The sequence below is a fragment of the Pogoniulus pusillus genome, chromosome 6 (assembly GCF_015220805.1).
Source record: "Pogoniulus pusillus isolate bPogPus1 chromosome 6, bPogPus1.pri, whole genome shotgun sequence".
NCBI classification, from domain to species: domain Eukaryota; kingdom Metazoa; phylum Chordata; class Aves; order Piciformes; family Lybiidae; genus Pogoniulus; species Pogoniulus pusillus.
In genome coordinates this window covers 24,542,977-24,568,078 of record NC_087269.1, presented here as the reverse complement: position 1 = coordinate 24,568,078, position 25,102 = coordinate 24,542,977, and the positions used below count along the sequence as shown (strand labels likewise).

Below are 25,102 nucleotides of genomic sequence, written 5' to 3'. Positions count from 1 at the left end.
AGCTGGAGAACGTCTGCTGTGCAGACAGGCTGAGGGAGCTGGGATTGTTGAGGCAGGAAAGACCTTAGAGCTGCCTTTCAGTACCTGAAGTGGGCTACAAGAGGAATCATAGAACCATGGAACGGTCTGGGCTGGAAGGGATCTCCAAAGCTCATCCACTTCAACCCCCTCTGCACTCAGCAGGGACATCCTTCATTAGATCATGTTGCCCACAGCCCTGTCCAGCCTCATCTTGAATATGTCCAGGGATGAAGAAGGCTGCAGAGGGACTGTTTGCAAAGGCCTGCAGTGGCAGGACAAGGGGGAATGGTTTGAAATGAGAGAAGAGCAGACTGCGATTGGATGTGAGGAACAAGTCTTTGCCAGGAGGCTGCTGGAACACTGCAACAGGTTGCCCAGGGAGGTGACTGAGGCCTCATCCCTGGAGATATTCCAGGTGAGGCTGGACAGGGCTGTGGGCAACCTGCTCTAGTGGAGGATGACCCTGCTGAGTGCAGGAAGGTTGGACTGGATGAGCTTTGGAGGTACCTTCCAACCCAAACCATTCCAGGATTCTATGATCTCACATGTGCTTGCTTCCTAAGATATCTGCAGCAACCTTACAGTGTGTCCCTGCACCTCACTCAGTTCTGTCACAAGCCTGACTGTGGATTTAAGATGCTGTTTACTTCCATGCAACACCATGGGGATCATTTTGCCTCTTCCATGGTCTAAACCATGAGGCTGATTTGGGGGCTTAGTGTCTGAATGGCTGATTTAGGAAGAACAGCCATGGAGTCATGGGCTACATACAGAAGTGTGTGGCCAGCAGGTTGGGGGAAGTTCTCTTTCTCATCTAATCTGATCTGGCCAGACCACATCTAGAGAGTTGTGTCCAGTTCTGGGCTACTCAATTCAAGAGGGCCTGGGATCTGCTGGAGAGAGTCCAGCAGAGGCTACGAGGATGCTGAAAGGACTGGAATATCTGTGTGATAAGGAAGGCCGAGAGCCCTGGGGCAGTTGAGCCTGGAGAAAAGCAGCCCCAGAACAATGCTTATAAACATCTGAGGGATGTGGGACAAGAAGGGACCAGGCTCTTGTCATTGTGCCCTCTGATAGGACAAGAGGCATTGGGCACAAACTGGAATCCAGGAAGCTCCATCTCAACATGAGGGTAAACTTGTTTGTTGTGAGGGTGCTGGAGGCCTGGAGCAGGCTGCCCAGGGGGGTTGTGGAGTCTCCTTCTCTGGAGACTGTGAAGCTTCACCTGGATGTGTTCCTGTGTGGCCTGCCCTGGGTGACCCTGCTCTGGCAGGGCTCTTGGACTCCCTGATCTGCGGAGGTCCCTTCCAACCATTCTATGATTCCCTGATTCTCCCACTCTGTTCACTTTCTCAGCAGTGTGGCCTTTCTCCTCCTAGCCATATTAATTGATGTAATTTATCTTAAATCTGATTGCAGTGAGCACCCCTAATTAACCTGATTTTTTGCTGCTAATCACTCTCAATGGAATCAAATCACAAATGCGGGGACGGATTGACCGGCACACAGAAAGAAGCTGCCCTCCGTGCCTTAATTCAGCGAACGGGATATAATTTGATCCAGGTAGGACCTCTTGCTCACCTCCTTGGGTGCCTGGCTTCAGCCTGGCATCGGGGGCTGGAGCAGTGAAGCTGTACACATGAAGCCCTCCTTGCCCATTCTTCACTTTCTTTTGCTCTACCCTTTGTGCTGAACGTAGCTCCATGCAACAGATGCTGTCTGGTATGAAGCCAGAACTTGTTCCTCCAGGAATTCTTTGCCCCATGCCAAATTATGATGAGGCTGGGGAAAAAAACAAAACCAAAACAAACAACCTTGAGAGCTGCTAAATGGTTGGGAAAGCTGTCTGAAAGCTGTGGTTGCAGTGGTAGCATAGCGAAGAAAAACTCCCAAACAAACTTTCTACTGATTTTAGGTCCAGAGTTGGCCTTAGGAGGTCCAAGATGTCACCACCAGATCTGCCTTTTGCACAGATCCTTCCAAGCACCTGCCCGAGCACCAAAGGTTTTCTCCCTGCTTAGTTTTCAAGGGCTCCAAGCAACAAAACTTTCCCTGGTTAGGGCAGGCAGAGACTGGACTTGTCCTTCAAGAGCCATCTGAATACATCTTTCTCGGTTGGCATGACCAGGAAAAGCTGATTTGGTGAAAGCTTGGTCACTAATATGAGACCAACCTTGCATGGAGGAAGAATCAACTAGGAGCAGGCAACTTTAGGCAGGTGGTCTCCTTGACCTTTGCCTTGCTTTGCATAGCACTAGAGGGCACAACAGGCCAAAGCAAAACCTGAGGCTCCTGGGAAAAGCCATTTCCCACAGCTCTGAACCCTCCCTGTGCCCCAGGACCAGGCCAGCAGCTGGATTTTTTGCCCTTGAGGAAGCTTGCTGCTCTTACTGACTCACAAGATAAATAACTTCTTTATACCTCCTGTTTGCTGTGGCTTTCTTCATCCTGGTCTTGAGGTTCATGCTGTCACATTTGGCTAGAGCTCATTCCCTAAACCCCGGATCTCAACTCCCAGCTCCAACACACATCCCAACACCTTTTTCCTCCTCACCAGGTCTTCTTCTTTCTCCCTACCTTTTCCGCTCTAGTCGAGCTTTTATTCTCCTTCCTAATTTCCTTTTTCACATCTCTCTGGGCTTTCTTCCAACCTATCAGTGCACCCAAATGCCTTCTCCCTCAGTGCACCCTCACCTCTCTGAAGCAGAAGATGAAGTCTGTTGTCCTCCAGACAACAGCTTGCCAAGATGAGTTTGTTGAGATGCTACCTGCAAGCCACTGCAGGTTGAGGGAGGGCTTCACAGGGTGCTGTGCCTCCTCACCTACCAGCTCCCACAGGCACTGACAGTTGATTGTCTCTCACTTGGCTTAAAGTGGACCAGAAATACTCCTCTGACCACTTTCAGGTCCGTGAAGACTGCAGATGACCACCGCAGCATAAAACATAGCCACCACGTTTGGGCTTCACCTAGGAAATGGCTTGAGAGGTGGAAAAATCTCATCTCAGTAGGCAGTTCAGCTCAGCCAAACTCGGCGGGGTGGGGCAGAAAAGTGGCCTCAACCAGCATGGTCTTCATCACTTCAGATATCCCCATGGCTCCATCACTGTGCTGACAACAGCTGTGAAAGAGGAATGAGCAGGGCCTGGTTTAGGCCCAGGATAGCTGAAGGAGCTCCTGGTCCCACTCTTATTTTCTTGGGAGGATCTCTATTGGGTTTTGTGATTTGAGGCTTCCTCTTGAGATAGCTTTACAGGAATCCACTGGCCTGGAGTAGTCCCAGAGTGGGAAATGATGAAAGAGATGAACAGGGAGCCTCAAATAAAGAGGAGAGGAGAGGAGAGGAGAGGAGAGGAGAGGAGAGGAGAGGAGAGGAGAGGAGAGGAGAGGAGAGGAGAGGAGAGGAGAGGAGAGGAGAGGAGAGGAGAGGAGAGGAGAGGAGAGGAGAGGAGAGGAGAGGAGAGGAGAGGAGAGGAGAGGAGAGGAGAGGAGAGGAGAGGAGAGGAGAGGAGAGGAGAGGAGAGGAGAGGAGAGGAGAGGAGATGAAGAGAGAGGAGTTTGGATGCCTCCATCATGGACATCTGAAGCTGAGTTGCAGAGCATACACTGTTGCACCTTCTCACTAGCACTCAGCTAGTACAAACCAGGCCCTTCTGCAGGCTGCCCCCAGTGTGCTACTTGGGCCCCCAAAGCCTTCCAGCATGGGTATGGCAATGGGGCAGCCAGTGCACACGAGCCTGGAAATGGAAGGATGGTGTCTGCTTCCAACCCACTGGGAATGGGGCACGTCTGCAGTGTCTTTCCCTAGGAAGGGGTCAGTTACACCACGGCTGCAGTCTGTGCTTAACTCTCTCTTTTGTTTCTCTGGGTGGCAGGAGAATGGGCAGAGGAAATATGGGGGCCCACCACCTGGCTGGGACGGCCCTCCACCAGAGAGGGGCTGTGAGATCTTTATTGGGAAGCTGCCCCGGGACCTCTTTGAAGATGAACTTATACCTCTGTGTGAAAAAGTAAGCCTTTGTGGTGGGCACTTGGAGGGCAGAGGGTGGCGATGCTCAAAGCTGCGTTTCAAGGCTGAATTGGAGATGGTTTAGCCCAGAGTGCAGGTGGGCTTCTGACATGACCTAGCCAAGGAAGCCCTCACTCTTGTCTAAACACCTCCCACCTTGCTGCCAACTCTCTTGCTTTCCATTTACAGGTTGGCAAAATCTATGAGATGAGAATGATGATGGACTTCAATGGCAACAACAGAGGCTATGCCTTTGTGACCTTCTCAACCAAACAGGAGGCAAAGAGTGCAATAAAGCAGCTGAATAACTATGAAATCAGGTAAGAGTGACAAGTACCTTCACACCTGCTCAGGGGCATGAAGGAAGAGTGTGGCCAGGAGGCTAGGGGAGCTTATCCTCCACTTTTAACCCATCCTAATCAGGCCACAGTGGGAGTCCTGACTCCAGTTCTGGGCTCTCAGTTGCAGAGAAACAGGGAAATGCTGGAGGGAGGCCAGAGGAGGCTGCAAAGCTGCTGAGGGGCCTGGAGCAGCTCTGTGAGCAAAGGCTCTGTGAGGAGCCCTGGGGCTGACAGCCTGCAGAAGAGCAGCCCCAGAGGGCAGCTGAGCAATGCTCAGCAAGAGCTAAAGGACCTGTGGGGGCAAGAGGCTGGGGCCAGGCTCTTGTCAGTGGTGCCCAGGGCCAGGCCAAGGGGCAGTGGGCACAAAGTAGCATCCAGGAGGTTCCATGTGAGCAGGAGGAGAAAGTTGTTTGTTGTGAGGGTGTTGGAGGCGTGGAGCAGGCTGCCCAGAGAGGTTGTGGAGTCTCCTTGTTTGGAGAGCTTCCAACCCCTCCTGGGCATTGTGCTCCTGGGCAAGCTGTGGGTGCCCTGCTTTAGCAGGGGGGTTGGGCTGGTTGATCCCCAGAGGTCCTTTCCAACCTCACCATGATGAGATCCTGGGGTTCTTTACTTTTAAATCCATGAATATATTTGCCTGTGTAAGGCATATTTCCCCTCGCAGCCTGGAGAAAGGTGTTTTATTTACCTGAGCTTGGAGAGGAAGTGACCTTCCGTGTCCCTGTGCAGTCGTCGCTTTATGCCACATCATGTAGGATGCACCAGAGATCAGAATCTCTTTGCAGGAAATTCCTAACAAAAAATCCAACCCCCCAAATCTAGCAGAGCAATGAAAAATACATTTTGCTTTGGATGAAATTAACTTTCACCTCACCGTGGCTGTTTATTTCATGTTCTTTGCTAGTTGTTGTTGTTGATTTGCTCCTCTTCTCGCTCATGACCTATACTGCAGATATGTGCTGGCAGATAGAGCAGCTGCCAAAAAAAAAAAGGTGAAATAGAATGGAAAGCAATTGGCCAAAGCAGTGCCAATTCCTAACAGAATGGAACAGAAACCGCCCTCATGTTTGTGACTGAAAACTGGGAACGATCCCCCAGGAATCAACACCATATGGGCCCCTCAATGTTGTTTGTTTTGATTTCAACCACACTTCATAATGGCTTTGTTCCAGTTTTCAGAGGGATGAGTCAATGGCTTTGCTTAACTTGGCATTTGCAGGCAGGCTAACTTGGCCATTTTAGGGGAGCTGAGTTACAGGTGCGCTGGGAATTGCTCTATTAGCAGCCCTAAGCATGAGCTGCTCACAAGGCAGGCCTACAGTGTGCTTTCTATCAGAGGCTGGAAGGTTCTTAAAGATCAGGATTCAGCCATCTTCTTGCTTGCTTCATCACCTCTTCTGCTTGCTTGCTTCCTCCAAAGACTCTCCTAAAGAAGTTTTCACCTTCTTAAAGACAACAAGAGGCACTGGCACCATGGAGTGGTGAGCAAAGGGCATGGCAGGTTACTTTGGGACTTGGCACCAGTAAGCACCCAAATTATGTCTGTCCATGATGAAAGATTTTCATTCCCATCTCCACTTCCTCTGCTTGCTTCCCTTCTTCCAAAGGCTCCTCTAAAGAAGTTTTTAACTTCTCAAAACCAACAGGAGACCACAAAGAGATGGGCGAAGTGCCTGGCAGGAAACTTTCACTTGGGGGTTTACACACTTGTTATCAGTAGGCTCCCAAATGATGCCTGTCCATGACAAAAGATTTTCATTCTCTCAAGCCTCACTCACAAAGGCCCAGTGGTGACTGGGAAGATACAAGTCCATGCAATGCTCCAGGCTTGGGGCAGAGTAGCTGGAAACTGCTGGAAACACTGGGGGTGTTGGTCAATGACCAGCTGAAGATGAGCCAGCAGTGTGCTCAGGTGAGCGAGAAGGGCACCAGCAACCTGGCCTGCAGCAGCAATGGTGTGGCCAGCAGGAGCAGGGCAGGGATTGTGCCCCTGTGCTGGGCACTGCTGAGGCCACAGCTTGAGTGCTGGGCTCAGATTTAGGCTCCTGACTGCAAGAAGGACATTGAGGGTCTGGAGCAGGTGCAGAGAAGGGCAAGAAAGGTGGGGAAGAGTCTGGAGAAGAGGGCTGGGGAGCAGCAGCTGAGGGAGCTGGGGGTGTGCAGTGTGGAGAAGAGGAGGCTGAGGGCAGAGCTCATTGCACTCTCCAGCTCCCTGAGAGGAGGCTGGAGTCAGTCTGCTCCCAAGGAACAAGAGGCAAGAGGAAATGGCCTCGAGTTATGCCAGGGCAGGTGTAAGTTGGACATAAGGCACAATTTCTTTGTGAACAGAGTGGTGAAGCCTTGGCCCTGCCTGCCCAGGGCAGTGGAGGAGTCTCCATTCCTGAAGAAATGTTAAAGCTGTGCAGATGTGGTCCTGAAGTCCATGTGTTAGTGGTGGACTTGTCCTGGCTTAACTGTTTGATTTGATGATCTTGGAGGTCTTTTCTGTCCTCAATTATTCTGTGATCAGGGAGAAGTCTCTGGAGAACACAAGGAACCCTGGCTTCCACTGGTGGCAGCACAAAGGTCTCCACTGGCACCAGAGGCAGTTGGTTGCTTTGCAGTTTGAAAACCTGCAGAAGGGAGAATCCCAGGATGCAAAAGCAGATTTGGCTTTGGTTTTCTCCCTGATCTCAGGGCTTGAATTTTGACTCTGCTGCTTCACTTTGCCCTCAGATTTAGCAGCCTGGCAGGTTTTGCAATCTGTGCTGTTCAATCTATTCATTGACAACCTGGTTGAGGGCACAGAGGGCACTACCAGCAAGTTTGACGATGGCACCAAACTGGTAGCAGTGGTTGACACCCTCTCAGGCTATGCTGCCATTCAGGCAGACCTGAGCAGTCTGGGGAGTTGGGCAAGGAACAATGGAATGAAAGCAACATGGCCAAGGGTAGAGTCTAGCAACTGGGTAAGAAAACTCCATGGAGCAGTAGAGGTTGGGGACTGAGCTGCTGGAGAGCATCACAGAGGAGAGGAATCTGGGAATGCTGGTGGACAGAAATATGCCAAGAGCCAGCAATGTGCCCTTGGGAACAAGAAAGCAAAGAGCAGCCTGGGGTGGGTTAGAAGAGGAGTGGTAAGTAGGTCAAGAGGGGTTCTCCTGACCCTCTGCTCTGCCCTGGTGAGGCCACATCTGGAAGATTGTGTCCAGTTCTGGGCCATGCAGATCAGCAAGGATCTTAGAGAACTGCTTGAGGGAGTCCAGCCCAGAGCCCCCAAGCTGCTTCAGGCAGTGGAACATCTTCTGTGAGGCCAGGCTGAGGGAGTTGGGGTTGGGAGCTGGCAGCAGAGGAGCCTGAGGGCTGCTAAAGGTGTGCAGGGCAGTGTCAGGAGGATGCAGCCAGGCTCTGCTCAGGGCTGGCCAAGGGCAGCACAAGGGCACTGGTGCCAGCTGGAGCAAAGGAGGTGACCCAGGAACAGGTGTGGAAACTTTGTCCCTGTGAGGGTGCTGGAGGCCTGGAGCAGGCTGCCCAGAGAGGCTGTGGAGTCTCCTCTGGAGACATTCAAAGCCACCTGGATGTGCTCCTGTGTGCCCTGCCCTGGATGCCCCTGCTCTGGCAGGGATTTGGCCTGGATGATCTCTGGAGGTCCCTTCCAGCCCCTAACCTGCTGTGATTCTGTGAAGAGCACTTGGATATCTGTATGTGCTGCAGGAGCAGGAGACCTTCTGTTTGATCTCGTGTTTGGGGACACGAGAGGGATCTTTTTTTGAGGGGGATCTTAATTGGTCCTCACTGTGGGAAAGGATCCTGGCTCCTGCCAAACCAGCAGTGTCCTTTCTCCCCAGGAACGGGCGGCTGCTGGGAGTCTGTGCCAGCGTGGACAACTGCCGCCTCTTTGTGGGAGGGATCCCCAAAACCAAGAAGAGGGAGGAAATCTTAGCAGAGATGAAGAAGGTCACAGAAGGAGTTGTGGATGTCATTGTCTACCCCAGTGCAGCTGATAAAACCAAAAACAGAGGCTTTGCTTTTGTGGAGTATGAAAGCCACCGAGCAGCAGCCATGGCCAGAAGGAAATTGCTCCCAGGTTGGTACAGACAGGGAAGGTGGGAGGGATGGCTTCACCTCAGGGATCACTTGTGTGTAAGTCTCCAGAGGACTCAGAAATGATGCTGGGTTTTCTTCTCTTGGCTGCTTGAGACACTTAGAGCAAGGCATTGACATCATGGCTGGCTGATGGGATCACCATGATTGCAGTGAGAGGAAATGTGCCAGGGGAGGCTTAGGTTGGAGTTGAGGGAATATCTGTTTGCTGCAAGAGTGGTCAGGGACTGGAAGAGGCTGCCCAGGGAGGTGGTGGAGAACCCATGGTTGGAGGTGTTCAAGAAAGGTGTGGCCATAACACCTGGGGGATAGTGGCCATGGTGGAGTTGGGTTGATGATTGGGCTGGATGATCCTGGAGGGCTTTTCCAACCCAAACCATTCTGTGGTTCTATGATTCTGTGATTGGCTGAAGGAGGCTCTGGGGTGCAGGGCTGGTGATTCCCTGCAGGTCCTGCTGTAGCACCATGCTCATTATCCAAGCTTTTTATTTAGCAGCTGGAATTTATTAAGGCTCCAGTGAGAGGTTCAGATGTGCAGCTCTGCTGTAGGATGTGCCTTATGCTGTGGTTATCACGGGTTGTGCATCAAACAGAGTCTCAGTTATGGCCTCTTGGAGAGAATTGCTCAGGAAACTATAGAAGAACATGTTTAGTCTTGAGAGGGTCCTGAGGATGTGCCTGAAAATGAGTATTTCCCATGTGGGAAGAAAACTTCAGATGAGGAATTGCAGCAGGATTTAAACAATGCAAAGGCTAAGTTTGTGCAGTCCAGCCCTGGGGGACATTCAAAGACCATTCACTGAGGGCACGTCCTGAGTCTGGAGAAGAATAACCCCATGGAGCAGTACATCCTGGGGCTGAGCTGTTGGAGAGCAGCTCTGAGGGAAGGGACCTGGCAGTGCTGCTGAGCAGCAGGAAGACCATGAGACAGCAATGTGCCCTCACAGCCAAGAAGGCCAATGGCATCCTGGAGTGCAGCAAGAGGAGTAGGACCAGTAGGTGCAAGGAGATTCTCCTGCCGCTCTACTCTACCCTGGTGAGACCTCACCTGGGGTACTGTGTCCAGTTCTGGGCTCCCCAGCTCATGAAGGACAAGGAGCTACTGGGGAGAGTCCAGCACAGGGCCACTGAGCTGCTGAGGGCACTGCAGCATCTCTCCTCTGAGGAGAGGCTGAGCCCTGGGGCTGGTTAGCTTGGAGAGGAGGAGCCTGAGTGGGATCTGCTCAGTGCTTGCAAATATCTGAGGGGTGGTGTCAGGAGGATGGGGCCAGGCTCTTGTCAGTGGTGCCCAGGGACAGCACAAGAGGCACTGGAAATAAATTCAAGCATAGGAAGTTCCATCTGAGCATGAGGAGGAACTTCTTGACTTTGAGGGTGGCAGACCCTTGGGGCAGGCTGCCCAGAATGACTGTGGAGTCTCCTTCTCTAGAGACTGTCAGGGCCCTTCTAGATATCATAGAATCACAGAACATTAGGGGCTGAATGATCCTTCAGTCCACCCCCACCTGCCAGATGACATAGGAAAACATCCAAGTAGGTCTTGGATGTCTTCAGAGAAGGAGACTCTACAACCTCTCCAGAGAAGGGCGATGAAGCTGGTGAGGGGCCTGGAGCACAGCCCTATGAGGAGAGGCTGAGGGAGCTGGGGGTGTGCAGCCTGCAGAAGAGGAGGCTCAGGGCAGACCTCATTGCTGTCTACAACTACCTGGAGGGAGGCTGTAGCCAAGTGGAGTGTCCTCTTCTGCCAGGCAACCAGCACCAGAACAAGGGGACACAATCTCAAGTTGTGCCAGGCAGGTCTGGGCTGGATGTGAGGAGGAAGTTGTTGGCAGAGAGAGTGATTGGCATTGGAATGGGCTGCCCAGAGAGGTGATGGAGTCACTGTCCCTGGAGATGTTCAAGAAAAGTCTGGATGGGGCACTTAGTGTGTCTAAGTTGATTGGCTAGGGCTGGGTGCTAGATTGGACTGGATGATCTTGGAGGTCTCTTCCAACCTGCTTGATTCTATGATTCTATGATTCTCTCTGGGCAGCCTGCTCCAGGCTCCAACACCCTCACAATGACAGTTTCCCCTCCTGTCCCTGTGTGTTATGGAGGGGTAATTAATTAATGTAAGATGATATTTTTTTCCACAATCAATATTGTTTATTAATGTTGATGTTCAGGACTCTCACCACCCTGACCACTAATTTTAATAGTAATGGGTTCCTCACGTGGTCAGAGAAACATACAGAGGAATAAGCAGATCTAGAAATAACTAGCACAAATATATAAACATGAATTGAACTGGAAGAGAAGATCCCTGCAGTCAATACACTGCTTGTGGTCAATACACTGAGAGCCTAAAAAGTCCCTCTCCGGCTTTTCTGTAGGGTCCCTTCAGATCCTGGAAGGCCACAAGAAGATCACCTGGGAGCCTTCTCTTCTCCAGACTGCACAGCCCCAACTCTTTCAGTCTGTCCTCATAGCAGAGCTGCTTCAGCCCTCTGAGCATCCTTGTGGCTCTTCTCTGGACATGCTCCAGCACATCCGCATCCTTCTTGTAATGAGGGCTCTAGAACTGGATGCTTGTCCACTAGACAGACTCAAGGAGCCCCTCTCTGCTTATGGCAGAAGGCAATGGTGATTTAGAAGAGGCTTTAAGTATTTTCTGACTTATGGGGCTGGCTACAGCTTCAGCTGATACCCAAACACCTGAAGGGAATTCTGTCAGTCTTGTCAGTCGCTGAAACTTGACTCTTCCCAGGCTTCACAGAGTGTTGGGAAAAGGAGGCAGACATGCTCTGGCTCTGTCCTGGGTGATCTGTACATCCAGGACTTCTCACCTTTGCGGGAGGCTTTCAGGTGCAGGCAGGATGTCTTGCAGTATGCAGTCACAGCATGATGTCACGCTGACTGTGCAGGCCGATTGCATGGAGGCATTTAGAGCCTGTTCCTGGTAAACTCAAGGCAGTGGAGTCTCCAAGCAAACAAATTCTGAGTATCAGAGTTTGTTACTTCGTGGCAGAGCTAGCTTAGAGCTTAGCATAGCATGGCAGCAGGTGGCAGCAGGCAAGCAAGCAGAAACACGTCAGAGCATGTTGTGTTACCTGCTCATCTCTTTCTATCAGTACAGCCCGAGACTAATGGGCCTTTGGACACAGAATAGCCAATCAGAATCACAGCTATTCAAGCTCGACCATATTAGCTTTACCCAAATCTGGGACAAGCATAGGCCTTGCACAAGGCAGGCAGAAGCTAAGTATGTGTACCTTGTATACCACAGGACACAAACAAGCCTGGGCAGGCAGGAGTCCTTAAGACTCAGTGGCTCCAGGTTCTTTTTCCTCTTTCCTGCAGCTGCTTCTCCCCATAACAAAAGGAGGGAGAGCTGAAAAACATGACTAGGCAAGCCAATTTTGGCCTGTTTAGGCCAACTACTACACTGTGGCACCTCCTCTGCTCCAGCTGGCGCCAGTACCCCTTGTGCTGCCCTTGGCCAGCCCTGAGCAGAGCCTGGCTGCATCCTCCTGACACTGCCCTGCACATCTTTAGCACAGCACTGAGGGCAGCCCTCAGGCTCCTCTGCTGCCAGCTCCCAGTTCCAGCTCCCTCAGTCTGGTCTCACAGGAGATGTTCCACTGCCTGAAGCAGCTTGGGGGCTCTGGGCTGGACTCTCTCAAGCAGTTCTCTAGGGTCCTTGTTGATCTGCATGGCCCAGAACTGGACACAACCTCCCAGATGTGGCCTCACCAGGGCAGAGCAGAGGGTCAGGAGAACCCCTCTTGACCTACTAACCACTCCCCTTCTAGCCCACCCCAGGCTGCTCTTTGCCTTCTTGTTCCCAAGGGCACATTGCTGGCTCATGGTCAACCTTTCATCCACTAGGAAGGAGGAATGTTCCTGTGTGACCTGCCCTGGGGGATCCTGCTTTGGTTGGACTGGATGATCTCCATAAATTCCTTCCAACCCCTTCATGTGACCATGGTGAAGTAGAGAAATGCTTGGTAGGTGCTAGATGAAGGAGTCACTTAGCCTGAGGTGTACATGCAGACATTTCACCAAGTCTCTCATGCTTCCTTAAGCTCAGCAGTTCCTCCACTGCTCTGTGGAACTCAAGTGCTAGGCAAAGAATTCAACCAAGTTTCTGCTTTGAGAGGTTGAGGGCCACCAGCTTCTTTCACTATCTGTGTGCAGCAGCCCATCATCCATCCCAAGTAGTTTAAATCCTTTTTTCTTACTGTAATAAAAAGGAGCCTGTTTTGGAGTGCTGAGCACAGCTGTGGGACAGGTGCCCCTGGCTGTTTCACCTTCCTTCTGTATGTTCTGCACCAGGTCAGAACTTCTCTGACTGTGGGAAAACAGAATGGTAGGATGCACTGGGTTGGAAGGGACCCTCAAAAGGCATCTTGTCCAACCCCCTGCAGCCATCAGGGACACCTCCAACTACAGCAGGCTGCACAGGGACACATCCAGACTGATCTTGAATGTCTCCAGGGGTGGCCTCAAGCACAGCCCTGGGCAGCCTGTGCCAGTCTCTCCCCACCCTCACTGTGCACAATTCCTTCCTGCTATCCAACCTACATCTGCCCTGCTCCACTTCCAAACCATTGCCCTCAGCCTTCTGAACAGTCCCTCCCCAACCTGCCTGCAGGTCCCCTGCAGATACTGAAATGCAGCTTTAAGGTCTCCCCAGAGCCTTATCATCTCCAGGCCTAACAACCTCAACTGTCTTGGCCTGTCCTTATAGTAGAGGTGCTCCAGCTCTCTGATCATTTTGATGGCCTCTTCTGGAGCACATTCAGCTGCTCTGTGCTTTTCATGGTTTCCACATCAAAAAGGAGCAGGCAGAGCCAGCAGCATCCTTGGGGGAGGAGATCACTTGAAATGCAGAGCAAAGCAAGCATGGCAGACGGAAGGAGTACATAGCCCTGGACATGCTAATTTCCAACTTGGGGGCAGCTCATTGAATAGTCTGGGAAATTTCAAAGGCCTGAGCAGAAGCCAGAGCTTTCTGATGTTGCAAACATACAGGAGGAAGAGGCTTCAAGCCAGAACTGAATGTGTCTTCAGCTGATGCTTTGGACAAATATGAGGCTGGATACCATTAGCAAGATGCTTCCTTAATTCTCATCCTCACTGCTCTTTGGGGGACCTCTATGGAAGAGAGAAAGGCTCTAAAAGGAAGATGAGGTTTATGAAAACTTTGTCTCCTGGTTGAACAAGAAGCTAGAGAAAGGCTGAGCTTTTGCAAGAGGGGAGTGCGGGCACCAAGCTTAGCTCCTTGCAGCAAGTCACCCAGGGAGACCCCATCTGTAGTAGAAGGGCCAGTTCTGTGCTCCACAGCTCCAGAGAGACAGGGATCTGCTGTTCTCCTCCCTCCCTGCTCTGCTCCAATCAGGCCACAGCTGGAGTCCTGGGACTGCTTCTGGGCTTCCCAGCTCAGGAGAAGTAGGGAGCTGCTGGAGGGAGGCCAGAGGAGGCTGCAAAGCTGCTGAGGGGCCTGGAGCAGCTCTGGGAGCAAAGGCTCTGTGAGGAGCCCTGGGGCTGAGAGCCTGCAGAAGAGCAGCCCCAGAGGGCAGCTGAGCAATGCTCAGCAAGAGCTGAAGGAGCTGTGGGGGGCAAGAGGCTGGGGCCAGACTCTTGTCAGTGGTGCCCAGGGTCAGGCCAAGGGGCAGTGGGCACAAAGTGGCATCCAGGAGGTTCCATGTGAGCAGGAGGAGAAAGTTGTTTGTTGTGAGGGTGCTGGAGGCCTGGAGCAGGCTGCCCAGAGAGGTTGTGGAATCTCCTTGTGTGGAGAGCTTCCAACTGCCCCTGGGCATTGTGCTCCTGGGCAAGTTGCTGTGGGTGCCCTGCTTTGGCAGGGAGCTTGGACTGACTGATCCCCAGAGGTCTCTTCCAACCCCACCGTGGTGGGATTCTGGTATTACTTCCACTGTTGACCAAGAACATAACAATTCAGAAAGGCCCACATGACATTTCATTTCTCCAGGCTGTCATTAGCACCCATCTCTCTACTTCTGGTGACTAACATCCAGGGTCAGACTGGGAGGTGCTGCCCATTTTCAATCTCTGAATCCCAGCACCTTCATGAGCCCTCCTAGCATGAAGCGGTGTTTTTCCATTCACAGAATCACAGAATGTTAGGTTTGGAAGGGACCTCCAGAGATCATCCAGTTCAGCCCACCTGCCAGAGCAAGATCCCCCAGGGGAGGCCACACAGGAATATATCCTGGCCAGTTTGGAAAGCCTCTAGAAAAGGAAACTCCAAAACCACCCTGGGCAGTCTGCTCCAGGCCACCAGCACCCTCAGCATGAAGAAATTTCTCTTCATGAGTTTCTCCTCATGTCTCCTGTGCTCCAGCTTCCAGCCATTGCTCCTTGTCCTATCAGTACTCCAAATTCTGCCTTCCCCCTCTAATTTTCTCTCTTTTGGAGCCCCTCTCTCATCTTTGATGAGTTATCCAAGAGGAGATGCATCACAGGATTACATTTTTCAGATCTCTTCAAGAATGCTTTGCAGGATTCTCTTTTTCCCTCTGCTGGCACAGATATCTCCATGTTTCTTCTCGGATTTAGCATAATTAAGACTTTGAGGGACCAAACCTTCATGTCATAGATAGGAGAGAGAAAAGGAAAAAGCCTCACAGAAAGGGTTTTGGTTTGGTTTGTGTTCTTTTGGGGGGTGGAGGAAATCTGCAGAAGAGGCAGAATTTAATTTGATGGTTTGGAAGGGCTCTCTAACACTTTGCCTGCTTCTGAGACACAAAGTGGTCCCTACTGTCTTTCCCAAGAATTAGCTGCTGGGCTGATTAAAACTGCTGGAGAAAAATTGTGTCACAGGCAGAGCTCATGAAAGCTGGGGCTCTCACTGAGAGTGGAAGGGCAGATTTAAGGGAGGTTCTTCTGCCCTTGTGCTCAGCACTGCTCAGGCCACACCTTGAGTGTTGTGTCCAGTTCTGGGCTCCTGATTCAAGAGAGTTGTTGAGATGCTGGAAGGTGTCCAGAGAGGGGCAGCAAGGCTGGGGAGGGGCCTGGAGCACAGCCCTGTGAGGAGAGGCTGAGGGAGCTGGGGGTGTGCAGCCTGCAGAAGAGGAGGCTCAGGGCAGACCTCATTGCTGTCTGCAGCTCCCTGAAGGGAGGCTGTAGCCAGGTGGGGTTGGGCTCTGCTGCCAGGCACCCAGCAGCAGAACAAGGGGACACAGCCTCAAGCTGTGCCAGGGCAGGTCTAGGCTGGATGTGAGGAGGAAGTTGTTGTCCGAGAGAGTGATTGGCATTGGAATGGGCTGCCCAGGGAGGTGGTGGAGTGGCTGTGCCTGGAGGTGTTGAAGCCAAGGCTGGCTGGGGCCCTTAGTGCCATGGTCTGGTTGATTGGGCAGGGCTGGGTGCTAGGTTGGGCTGGCTGAGCTTGGAGGTCTCTTCCAACTTGCTTGATTCTAGGATTCAACCCTTCTCTTCTTTTCTGAAGAGAAAAGGGAGGGAGATTACCATGCAAGGGGTGCAAAAAGGACTAAGGACAAAAGGAGGAGGAAAGATCCCATCTGCAGCAATTCATCCACTTCTGGGGTCCCCAGCACTGCTGGAGATGGACCAGAGGAGGCCATCAAGATGATCAGAGAGCTGCAGAACCTCTCCTGTGGGGACAGGCTGGCAGAATTGGAGCAGTTGAGGCTGGAGAAGAGAAGGCTCCAGGCAGACCTCAGAGCAGCCTTCCAGTACCTGAAGGGGCTGCAGGAGAGCTGGGGAGGGACTCTGGACAAGGGCTGGAAGTGCCAAGATGAGGGACAATGGCTTTGAGCTGGGAGAGGGGAGAGTGAATGTGGAGAGGAGGAAAAAGTTTTGAGTGAGGGTGGGGAGAGACTGGCACAGGTTGCCCAGGAAGGCTGTGTCTGTGCCCTCCCTGGAGGTGCTGAAGGCCAGGCTGGATGAGGTCTTGGGCCACCTTCTGTCCCTAGATGATCTTTAAGATCCCTTCCAACCCAGCCCATTCTGTGGCTCTGTGAATGTATGAAAGAGGCATCATTGCTGCCTGGAGAAGACACCATCACCTTGTAGAGATGCCTCTGCCTTACCCAGTGTCCTGCTGCTCATCACTGTGTCTCCAGTAGCTTTGAGACATGCCTGTAGCAGGCAGTTACGTATTAGACACCACTAATTAACTAATCAATGACTTACCAGGTTAGGTGATTCAATGCACATGGTTATGGACCTCAGTGTGATAACATGGCCACCATGTCACCTTGAACTGCCCCTTGTATTTGCTCTTTTTATCTCCTCCTCCTCAGCAGCTTGCCACAATTTGTGTACAGCCCATGGGCTCCTCTCCACACTCACGCTCATGGAATGGTCTCCAAAGGTCATCCAGGTCAACTGCCTCTGCAATCACCAGGGCCATGCTCCACTAGGTCAGGATCCAGAGCCCTATCCAGCTTCACCCTAAATATCTCAAGGGATGACTCCTGACTTTTTCGTGTCCCTCCTTTCTACTCATTTCTGCTGCATCTTCACCCATCAGGGACCTTATGACTTCAAATATTCACATAGAGGGACATCATTGTTTGGCCTGAGAGCAGCCCTGAAGAAAGACTTGGGGATGCTGGGTGCTGAGCAGCTCCCCAGGAGCCAGCAGTGGCCTCCTGCAGCCCAAAGGCAGCTGTGTGCTGGGCTGCAGCCAGAGCAGTGTGGGCAGCAGGGCAAGAGAGGGGATTCTGCCCCTTGGCTCTGCTCAGACCTCACCTCCAACCCTGTCTCCAGCTCTAGTATCCCCAGCACAAGAAGGACACAGAGCTGCTGGAGTGAGGCCAGAGGAGGCCACAAAGATGAGGCAAGGACTGGAGCAGCTCTGCTGTGAACACAGGCTGAGGGAGCTGGGGGTGTGCAGGCTGGAGAGGAGAAGGCTCTAAGGGGACCTCAGAGCTGCTGCCAGTGACTGAAGTGCAGGAAGGCTGCAGAGGGACTCATGCTGAGGGCATCTAGAGACAGGCCAAGGGGGAATGGTTTGAAGTTGAGGGAAAGCAGGGTTAGACTGGAGCTGAGAAAGAAGTTCTTCAATAGGAGGGTGGTGAGACTGACACAGGCTGCCCAGGGAGGAGATGGAGTCTCCACACCTGGAGGTGTCCAAGAAAGGTGTGGCCATGGCACTCTGGGGCATGATTTAATGGACATAGTGGTGTTGGGTTGATGGTTGGACTCTATGATCTTGGAGGTCTTCTCCAACCCCAAACCCTCTGTGAACCTAGCAACCAGAGCCTGTCTGACACTAACCATGCCAATTCCTTGAAAGGGAGGATCCAGCTGTGGGGACACCCAATTGCCGTGGACTGGGCAGAACCTGAAGTGGAGGTGGATGAAGACACCATGTTGTCAGTAAAAATCCTCTATGTGAGGAACCTCATGCTCTCAACCACTGAAGAGACCATAGAAAAGGAGTTCAACAACATCAAACCAGGTAGGAACCCATTGAAATGGTGGCTCCTAACTGTAGTGCTGCAAGTGGAAATAGTTTGGCATTCAGCAAGTGCCCAAGGAAGAGATAAAAATAACTGAGTTTTGGTTTTCCACTCTGACATGGTCATGGGTAATGCCACAAAAATCATCCTTAGGGTGGTGGTTGGGCAGCTGGAGAATTTCCCCTTTGGGGACAGTTTGGGAGAGCTCGGGCTGTTCAGCTTGGAGAAGAGAAGGCTCCAGGGACACCTCAGAGATGTCTTCCAGTATCCAGGAGAGCTGGAGAGGGACTTTGGTCAAGGGCTGGGAGTGCCATGATGAGGGACAATGGCTTTGAGCTGGCAGAGGGGAGGTTGAGAATGGAGATGAGGAAGAAATTCTTGCTCAGGAAGGTGGAGAGACTGGCACAGGTTGCCCAGGGAGGCTGTGGCTGGCCCCTCCCTGGAGGTGCTGAAGGCCAGGCTGGATGAGGCCTTGAGCAAGCTGTGCTGGTGGGAAGTGTGCCTGCCCATGGCAAGGGGTTGGAGCTGGATGAACTTTGAGGTCCTTTCCAACCCAACACTCTCCATGTTTCTGTGATGACCAACACAGGCTGCTGTACCTGACATACTGTCATCACATTATGGGCTGCTTCATTTCCAGCAAACAGCAGTACTAACTGCTTTAGGGTGATTTGGAGCACTTGAGGACATGATTTAATGGCCATTGTGGACTTAAGCTGAGGTTGGACTCAATCTTAGAGGTCTTTTTCAACTGAGACAATTCTATAATTTGGACCTTAGAGCTTCTTGCCAGTACCTGCAGAGGCTACAAGCAGGCTGCAGAGGGACTGTTTCCCAAGGCCTGCAGGGACAGCAACATGGGCAATGGTTTGAAATGAGAGCACAGCAGTTTGAGATTGAATGTGATGAAAAAGTTCTTTGCCAGGAGACTGCTGGAACACTGCAACAGGTTGCCCAGGGAGGTGATTGAGGCCCCAGCCTTGGGGATATTCAAGATGAGGCTGGAGAGGGCTGTGGGCAACCTGCTCTAGTGGAGGATGTCCCTGCTGAGTCCTAGGAGTTTGAACTGGATAGCCTTTGGAGGTCCCTTCCAGCCCAGGCCACTCTATGATGCTGTGATTCTGTGGAGATGCCAGAGTCATAAAAGTGATTTTCTTTTTAACCATTTTGATCTTTCTTAGAAAGAGAGAAGCAGTTGTGTGATTGCAGCAATCTTTTCCTGCGCTAAGGATGATGTTACATAGTTGTTTAGAATTATAGAATCACAGAATCAGTCAGGGTTGGAAGGCACCCCAAGGATCAGCCAGTTCCAACCCCCCTCCCATGCCCAGGGACACCCTACCCTAGAGCAGGCTGCACACAGCCTCATCCAGCCTGACCTTAAACACCTCCAGCCATGGGGCCTCAACCACCTCCCTGGGCAACCCATTCCAGCCTCTCACCACTCTCATGCTCAACAACTTCCTCCTCACGGCCAGGCTGACTCTCCCCACCTCCAGCTTTGCTCCATAATACAAGTGCTTTTTAGCTCAGCTGCCTAAATCTGAATTTTATTATCATTTTTATACATTAAAAAAATTAAAAAAACCTCCCACATCCTTCTGTAAATTTGTGAACAATCAGAGTTGATCACAGAGTGCAGGATGTATCCTGGTGTGCATTGCATGCACTTAGGGTGAGATTCTCCCAACAGTGAGTAGATTTGTTCAGAATCAAAACCCTGCTTGGCTTTCAAAGGAGATTTTTGCTTCTGAGTGGTTCCAGCTTGAGGAAATTCCACCCAAACCCAACAAAGTAAAAATAACCTATTTTTGCAGCTCTCCAAGCCACACAGTCCATTAGGCATTAGCAGCCCCTGCCTGGCAACGGGAACTCGCCTTTCATCTCAGCCCTCTTCACTTCCTGCCATTAATTTTTCAGCAGGCACTACAGAGCTTCATTTTGCCTCCACTAACTTTGCACTGCTGCTCCTGACAGGTATCTTTGTCTTTCTGCTAGGCTGCAATGCAAAGCTCTTTATGAGTTTCTTTTGGAGCTTTTCCTGTCCCTTTAATATTTCTGGTTAATATTTTTACTATTTATTTACATCTATATCTATAACTTTACCTATATCTGTATCTGTATCTGTATCTATATCTACACCATCTATATCTATATCTGTATATCTATATCATCTATTTCTGTATCTGTATCTATATACCATCTATATCTATATCTGACAGAATCATTTTGGTTAGAAAGAAAGCCCTCCCAGATCCTCCAGTCCAACCATTCTCTAATTTGACCAAGGCTGGACCTGACCCATGTCCCTCAGCACCACATCTTTGCCTCTATCAAGCATCTCCAGGGACAGGGACTCGACCACCTCGCTGGGCAGTTTGTGCCAGTCTTTGAGAAGCCTTTCAGGGAAGAAGTCTCTTCTGATGTCCAGCCTAATCCTCCCCTGAGGAGTCTTGAGGCCACTTCCTCTCTTCTTAGCATTTGTTCCTTGGGAGCAGAGCCTAACCCCCAGCTCACTGCAGCCTCCTCTCAGGGAGCTGTAGAGAGCAATGAGCTCTGCCCTCAGCCTCCTCTTCTCCACACTGCACACCCCCAGCTCCCTCAGATGCTCCTCCCCAGCCCTCTTCTTCAGACTCTTCCCCACCCTTCTTGCCCTTCTCTGCACCTGCTCCAGACCCTCAATGCCCTTCTAGGAGTAAGGAGCCCAAAACTGACCCCAGCACTCAAGCTGTGGCCTCAGCAGTGCCCAGTCCAGGGGCACAATCGCTGCCCTGATCCTGCTGGCCACACCATTGCTGATCCAGGCCAGGCTGATGGTGGCCTCCTTGCCCACCTGGGCACTGCTGACCCACATTTAGGTGACTGCCAACCAACACCCCCAGGTCCCTGACTGAGTCACAGATTTCCACACATCCCCAAGTCTGTAGCTCCCTATGGGGTTGTTGTGATGCAGGAAGGTGACCTGGCACTTGGCCTTCTTGAACTTCATCCAATGAACCTTGCCCCAGGAGTCTCACCTGTCCAGATCCTGCTGCAAAGCCTCCCTACCCTCCATCAGAAGGACACACCACCCAGCTTGGTGTCATCTGCAGACTTACAGAGGATGCCTCAATGCCCTCATCCAGATCACTGACAAAGACATTAAAGAGGACATGAACAATCAAGAGGACACACTGCTTGCCTGAAGGACATTAAGGACATTGCCCAGGACACTAAGAATCTGTTTTGACAATAAGAAGTCAACCAATTGAAAATCCCAGGATCCTAGAATGAGTTGGGTTGGAAGAGACCTCAAAGACAGTTCCAACCCCCTGCCATGGACAGGGAAACCTCCCACCAGCCCAGCTTGCTTAATGCCTCATCCAGCCTGGCCTTCAGAACCTCCAGGGAGGGGGCAGCAACAACCTCCTTGGGCAACCTGTGACAGTGTCTCCCCACCCTCACTCTCAACAATTTCTTCATAATGTCCAGTCTAAATCTCCCTTCCTAAGGATCCAAAGGAGCTATAATCCAAAGGTCTCCATGCCAGAGCAATGGCATACATCACTACAGACTCTACCAGGAATGCTGCTCATGCACCTAGAGGTGTAAGGCAGCATAAGTGGCCCCCTTTCAATCTGTGCCAAATTCAGTGTCTGAGGACATCATCACTTATCTCACTGAAAAGCCCTGCCCTTGCTCCCTAGGGATTTTGGCATAAACCCTTGTCCCTGGTAAAGTTTCCAGCAGGAAGGTCACATTCTCCAAGTGTGCTGAAGGGGACAATATAGATAGAATCACAGAATCACAGAACCAAGCAGGTTGGAAGAGACCTCCAAGCTCAGCCAGCCCAACCTAGCACCCAGCCCTGCCCAATCAACCAGACCATGGCACTAAGGGCCCCAGCCAGCCTTGGCTTCAACACCTCCAGCCACAGCCACTCCACCACCTCCATGGGCAGCCCATTCCAATGCCAATCACTCTCTCTGACAACAACTTCCTCCTCACATCCAGCCTAGACCTGCCCTGGCACAGCTTGAGGCTGTGTCCCCTTCTTCTGTTGCTGGGTGCCTGGCAGCAGAGCCCAACCCCACCTGGCTACAGCCTCCCTTCAGGGAGCTGCAGGCAGCAATGAGCTCTGCCCTGAGCCTCCTCTTCTGCAGGCCAAACACCCCCAGCTCCCTCAGCCTCTCCTCACAGGGCTGTGCTCCAGGCCCCTCACCAGCCTTGCTGCCCTTCTCTCAACACCTTCCAGCACCTCAACATCTCTCTTCAATTCAGGAGCCCACAACTGGACACAGCACTCCAGCTGTGGCCTGACCACTGCTGAGCACAGGGGCAGAAGAACCTCCCTTGTCCTGCTGCCCACACTGTTCCTGAGCCAGCCCAGGATGCCATTGGCTCTGCTGCCCACCTGGGCACACTGCTGCCTCCTCTTCAGCTCCCCTCTGTCAGCACCCCCAGCTCCCTCTCTGCCTGGCTGCTCTTAGCCACTCTGTCCCCAGCCTGTAGTGCTGCTTGGGGTTGTTGTGGCCCAAGTGTAGAATCCTGCCCTTGGCCTTGTTCAGTCTCATTCCATTGGCCTCTGCCCACCCATCCAGCCTGGCCCGGTCTCTCTTTTAGGGCTCTCCTACCCTCCAACAGCTCCACACCTGCTCCTAGCTTGCTGCTATCTGCAAACTTATTGATGCGGGATTCAATTCCTTCAATTTCTTTTGTACTGTCAGAGGGATGGAGCTGACCTGAGGGCTGGTATCACACTGCTTTGCCCCAGCAGAGGCAGAAGCAGGGAAGGGCAGGATATTAGGCTCAGGCAAGCATCTGAGAGCCATTAAGGAAGCAGAAATGGGATTTTCAAAGCACAGAGAGGTCTTTAAAACCTGGATTGGTAAACAAAGCATCAGCATAGAGCTGCCACAACTTCAGGCCTAGAAATTCCCCTTCTGATCCCAGAAGGGCACCAAGTGCTGCTGATTGTCCTGGTGTCATTTTGAAGATGTGCAGGCTGGTCATGTTATAGGCTGGAACAGGCTTCATTTAGTCTGCTGGAGCTCCTAATTACTCTCCCTGATCTCTAAAGAAAGATCTTTTCTCCTGCAGTTATTTAAGTGAGTGCTTCTTGCAGCAAGATGATATTTCCCTCTGCAGCTGCTCAGCTTTAAAGGGTAAGAAGCCACCAGAAGAGTCATTCAACATCTCTTAGCTGTATCACCAAAGGATGTGTTTGGGGTATTGTTACCACCCCAAGTGTTAGTTTTGGTGGCTGGGCTGGTTGAGGATGTGCTTCCCAGCCCACAGGACTGGGGAAAATGGACAATTAGAGGAGAAAAAAGCAGATAACTAAAGCTTGTGACCACAGGGAACGGGACCAATGTGCTTATTTCAGAGACAAACTTATTAGTACTGAGTATCTCAGTGCCAAGATGTTCCCAGCAGGAAAGCAGCTGACAAGGAAAAGCTGCAGAGAGTAGACACAGAAGTGTCTAGTGTGGCCAGTAGGACAAGGGAGTCATTCTGCCCCTGCTCTTCCAGATGTGTGTTTTCCAATGGCTACCTATTCCTAACTCATTTTCCAACCTGTTCTGCAGGTGCAGTAGAGAGAGTGAAGAAAATCCGAGACTATGCCTTTGTACACTTCAACAAACGAGAGCACGCAGTGGAAGCTATGAAGGCCTTGAATGGGAAGGTAAAGCTGCTGCAGACACCAGCTTGGGCTCATGTGCAATGTATTAGAGGCAGATGAAGCAAAGTTGCCTGCTTTATTAGCTACAAGGACATCTGGGAGGTGTTAGCTCTTTGCCAGCATCTCTTACAATCCTGAACTCCTTTTTCAGAGGCAAAAGAAACAAAGTTGACAACCAGGGTTAGATAATCATAGAATCACAGAATTGTTTGAGTTGAAAGAGTGCTCCAAGACCATCCAGGCCAACCATCAGCCCCACCCCACCATGGCCACTAAACCATGGCCCCAAGTGCCGTGGCCATTCCTTTCTTGAACACCTCCAGGCATGACGACTCCCTGGGCAGCCTGTACCAATCCCTGACCACTCTTACAGCAGAGAATGTTTTCCTCAACTCAAACCAAATCCTTCCCTGGCACAATTTCAGGCCAGTTCCTCTCCTATACCCTGAGACTAGAGAGCAGAGCCCAACCCCCATCTGGCTGCAGTCTCCTCTCAGGGAGCTGGAGAGAGCAATGAGCTCTGCCCTCAGCCTCCTCTTCTCCACACTGCACACCCCCAGATCCCTCAGATGCTCCTCCCCAGCCCTCTTCTCCAGACCCTTCCCCACCTTTCTTGCCCTTCTCTGCACCTGCTCCAGACCCTCAATGTCCTTCAGGGAGTGAGGAACCTAAAACTAAACCAAGCACTCAAGCTGTGGCTTCAGCATTGCCCAGCACAGGGGCACAATCCCTGCCCTACTTCTGCTGGCCACATCATTGCTGCTCCAGGCCAGGCTGCTGGTGGCCTCTTTGGCCACCTGGGCACACTGCTAGCTCATCTTCAGCTGCTGCCAGCCAGCACTCCCAGGTCCTTTTCTGTTGGGCAGTTTGCAGCAACTTTGCTCCCAACCTGAAGTGTTCATGGGGTTATTGTGACCAAAGTGCAGGACCCGGCACGTGGCTTTGTTAACCCTCATACAACTGACCTTGACTCACTGACACAGCCTGAGCAGATCCTTCTGCAGAGCCTCCCTACCGTACAGCAGATCACTGCTGCCACCTAATTTAGTGGCATCTGCAAACTCAGTGAGGCTACACTCAGTTCCCTCATCCAGATGACTGATAAAGATATTAAACAGATCTGGCCCCAGCACTGAGCCCTCAGTTTGGATTGAACTCAATAATTTTCAAGGTCTTTTCCAAGCATAACAATTCCATAGTTCTGTCACTCGGAGTTTTTGGCAGAGAAAACCCAAAATGAGGACAAGCAAAGGAAGGGTTACAGGTCCCCTAGGCTGACACTCACATCCCTCTTCCCTGTCTGCCAAGGAAAACACTCTCGGGGCAGCATGTGAATGGCAAACCAGGACAAACAAGGTCAGCCCAAAACATCTGCTCCAAATTCAGTGGTGGATTTGCAAGGAGGTTGCTGTATTTAGTCCTTCTTGCACTGCATGTAATTCACGGCACTGTAACGCGAGAGCTGTTCCCAAAGAGGTGTTAACCCCACTCCTATTTTTAGCGCCTCTGTTCTCCTCCTAGGAGCACGTACGGCCTCGCTGCCTTACACACGGCTCTGCGGG

The 25,102-nt window shown here is 51.7% G+C and overlaps 1 protein-coding gene across 2 annotated transcripts in view; it reads left to right on the top strand.

The window, feature by feature from the left end:
* Positions 1-1,485: 1,485 nt before the first annotated feature.
* Positions 1,486-25,102, top strand: part of A1CF (APOBEC1 complementation factor) — a 38,374-nt gene continuing 14,757 nt past the window's right edge. For both annotated transcript variants that reach the window (XM_064145649.1, XM_064145648.1), the window contains exons 1-6: positions 1,486-1,584; positions 3,896-4,030; positions 4,219-4,349; positions 8,195-8,433; positions 17,713-17,877; positions 23,446-23,543. In XM_064145649.1, coding sequence (XP_064001719.1) covers positions 1,486-1,584; positions 3,896-4,030; positions 4,219-4,349; positions 8,195-8,433; positions 17,713-17,877; positions 23,446-23,543 — 867 coding nt within the window. The remainder of the gene's footprint in view (positions 1,585-3,895; positions 4,031-4,218; positions 4,350-8,194; positions 8,434-17,712; positions 17,878-23,445; positions 23,544-25,102) is intronic.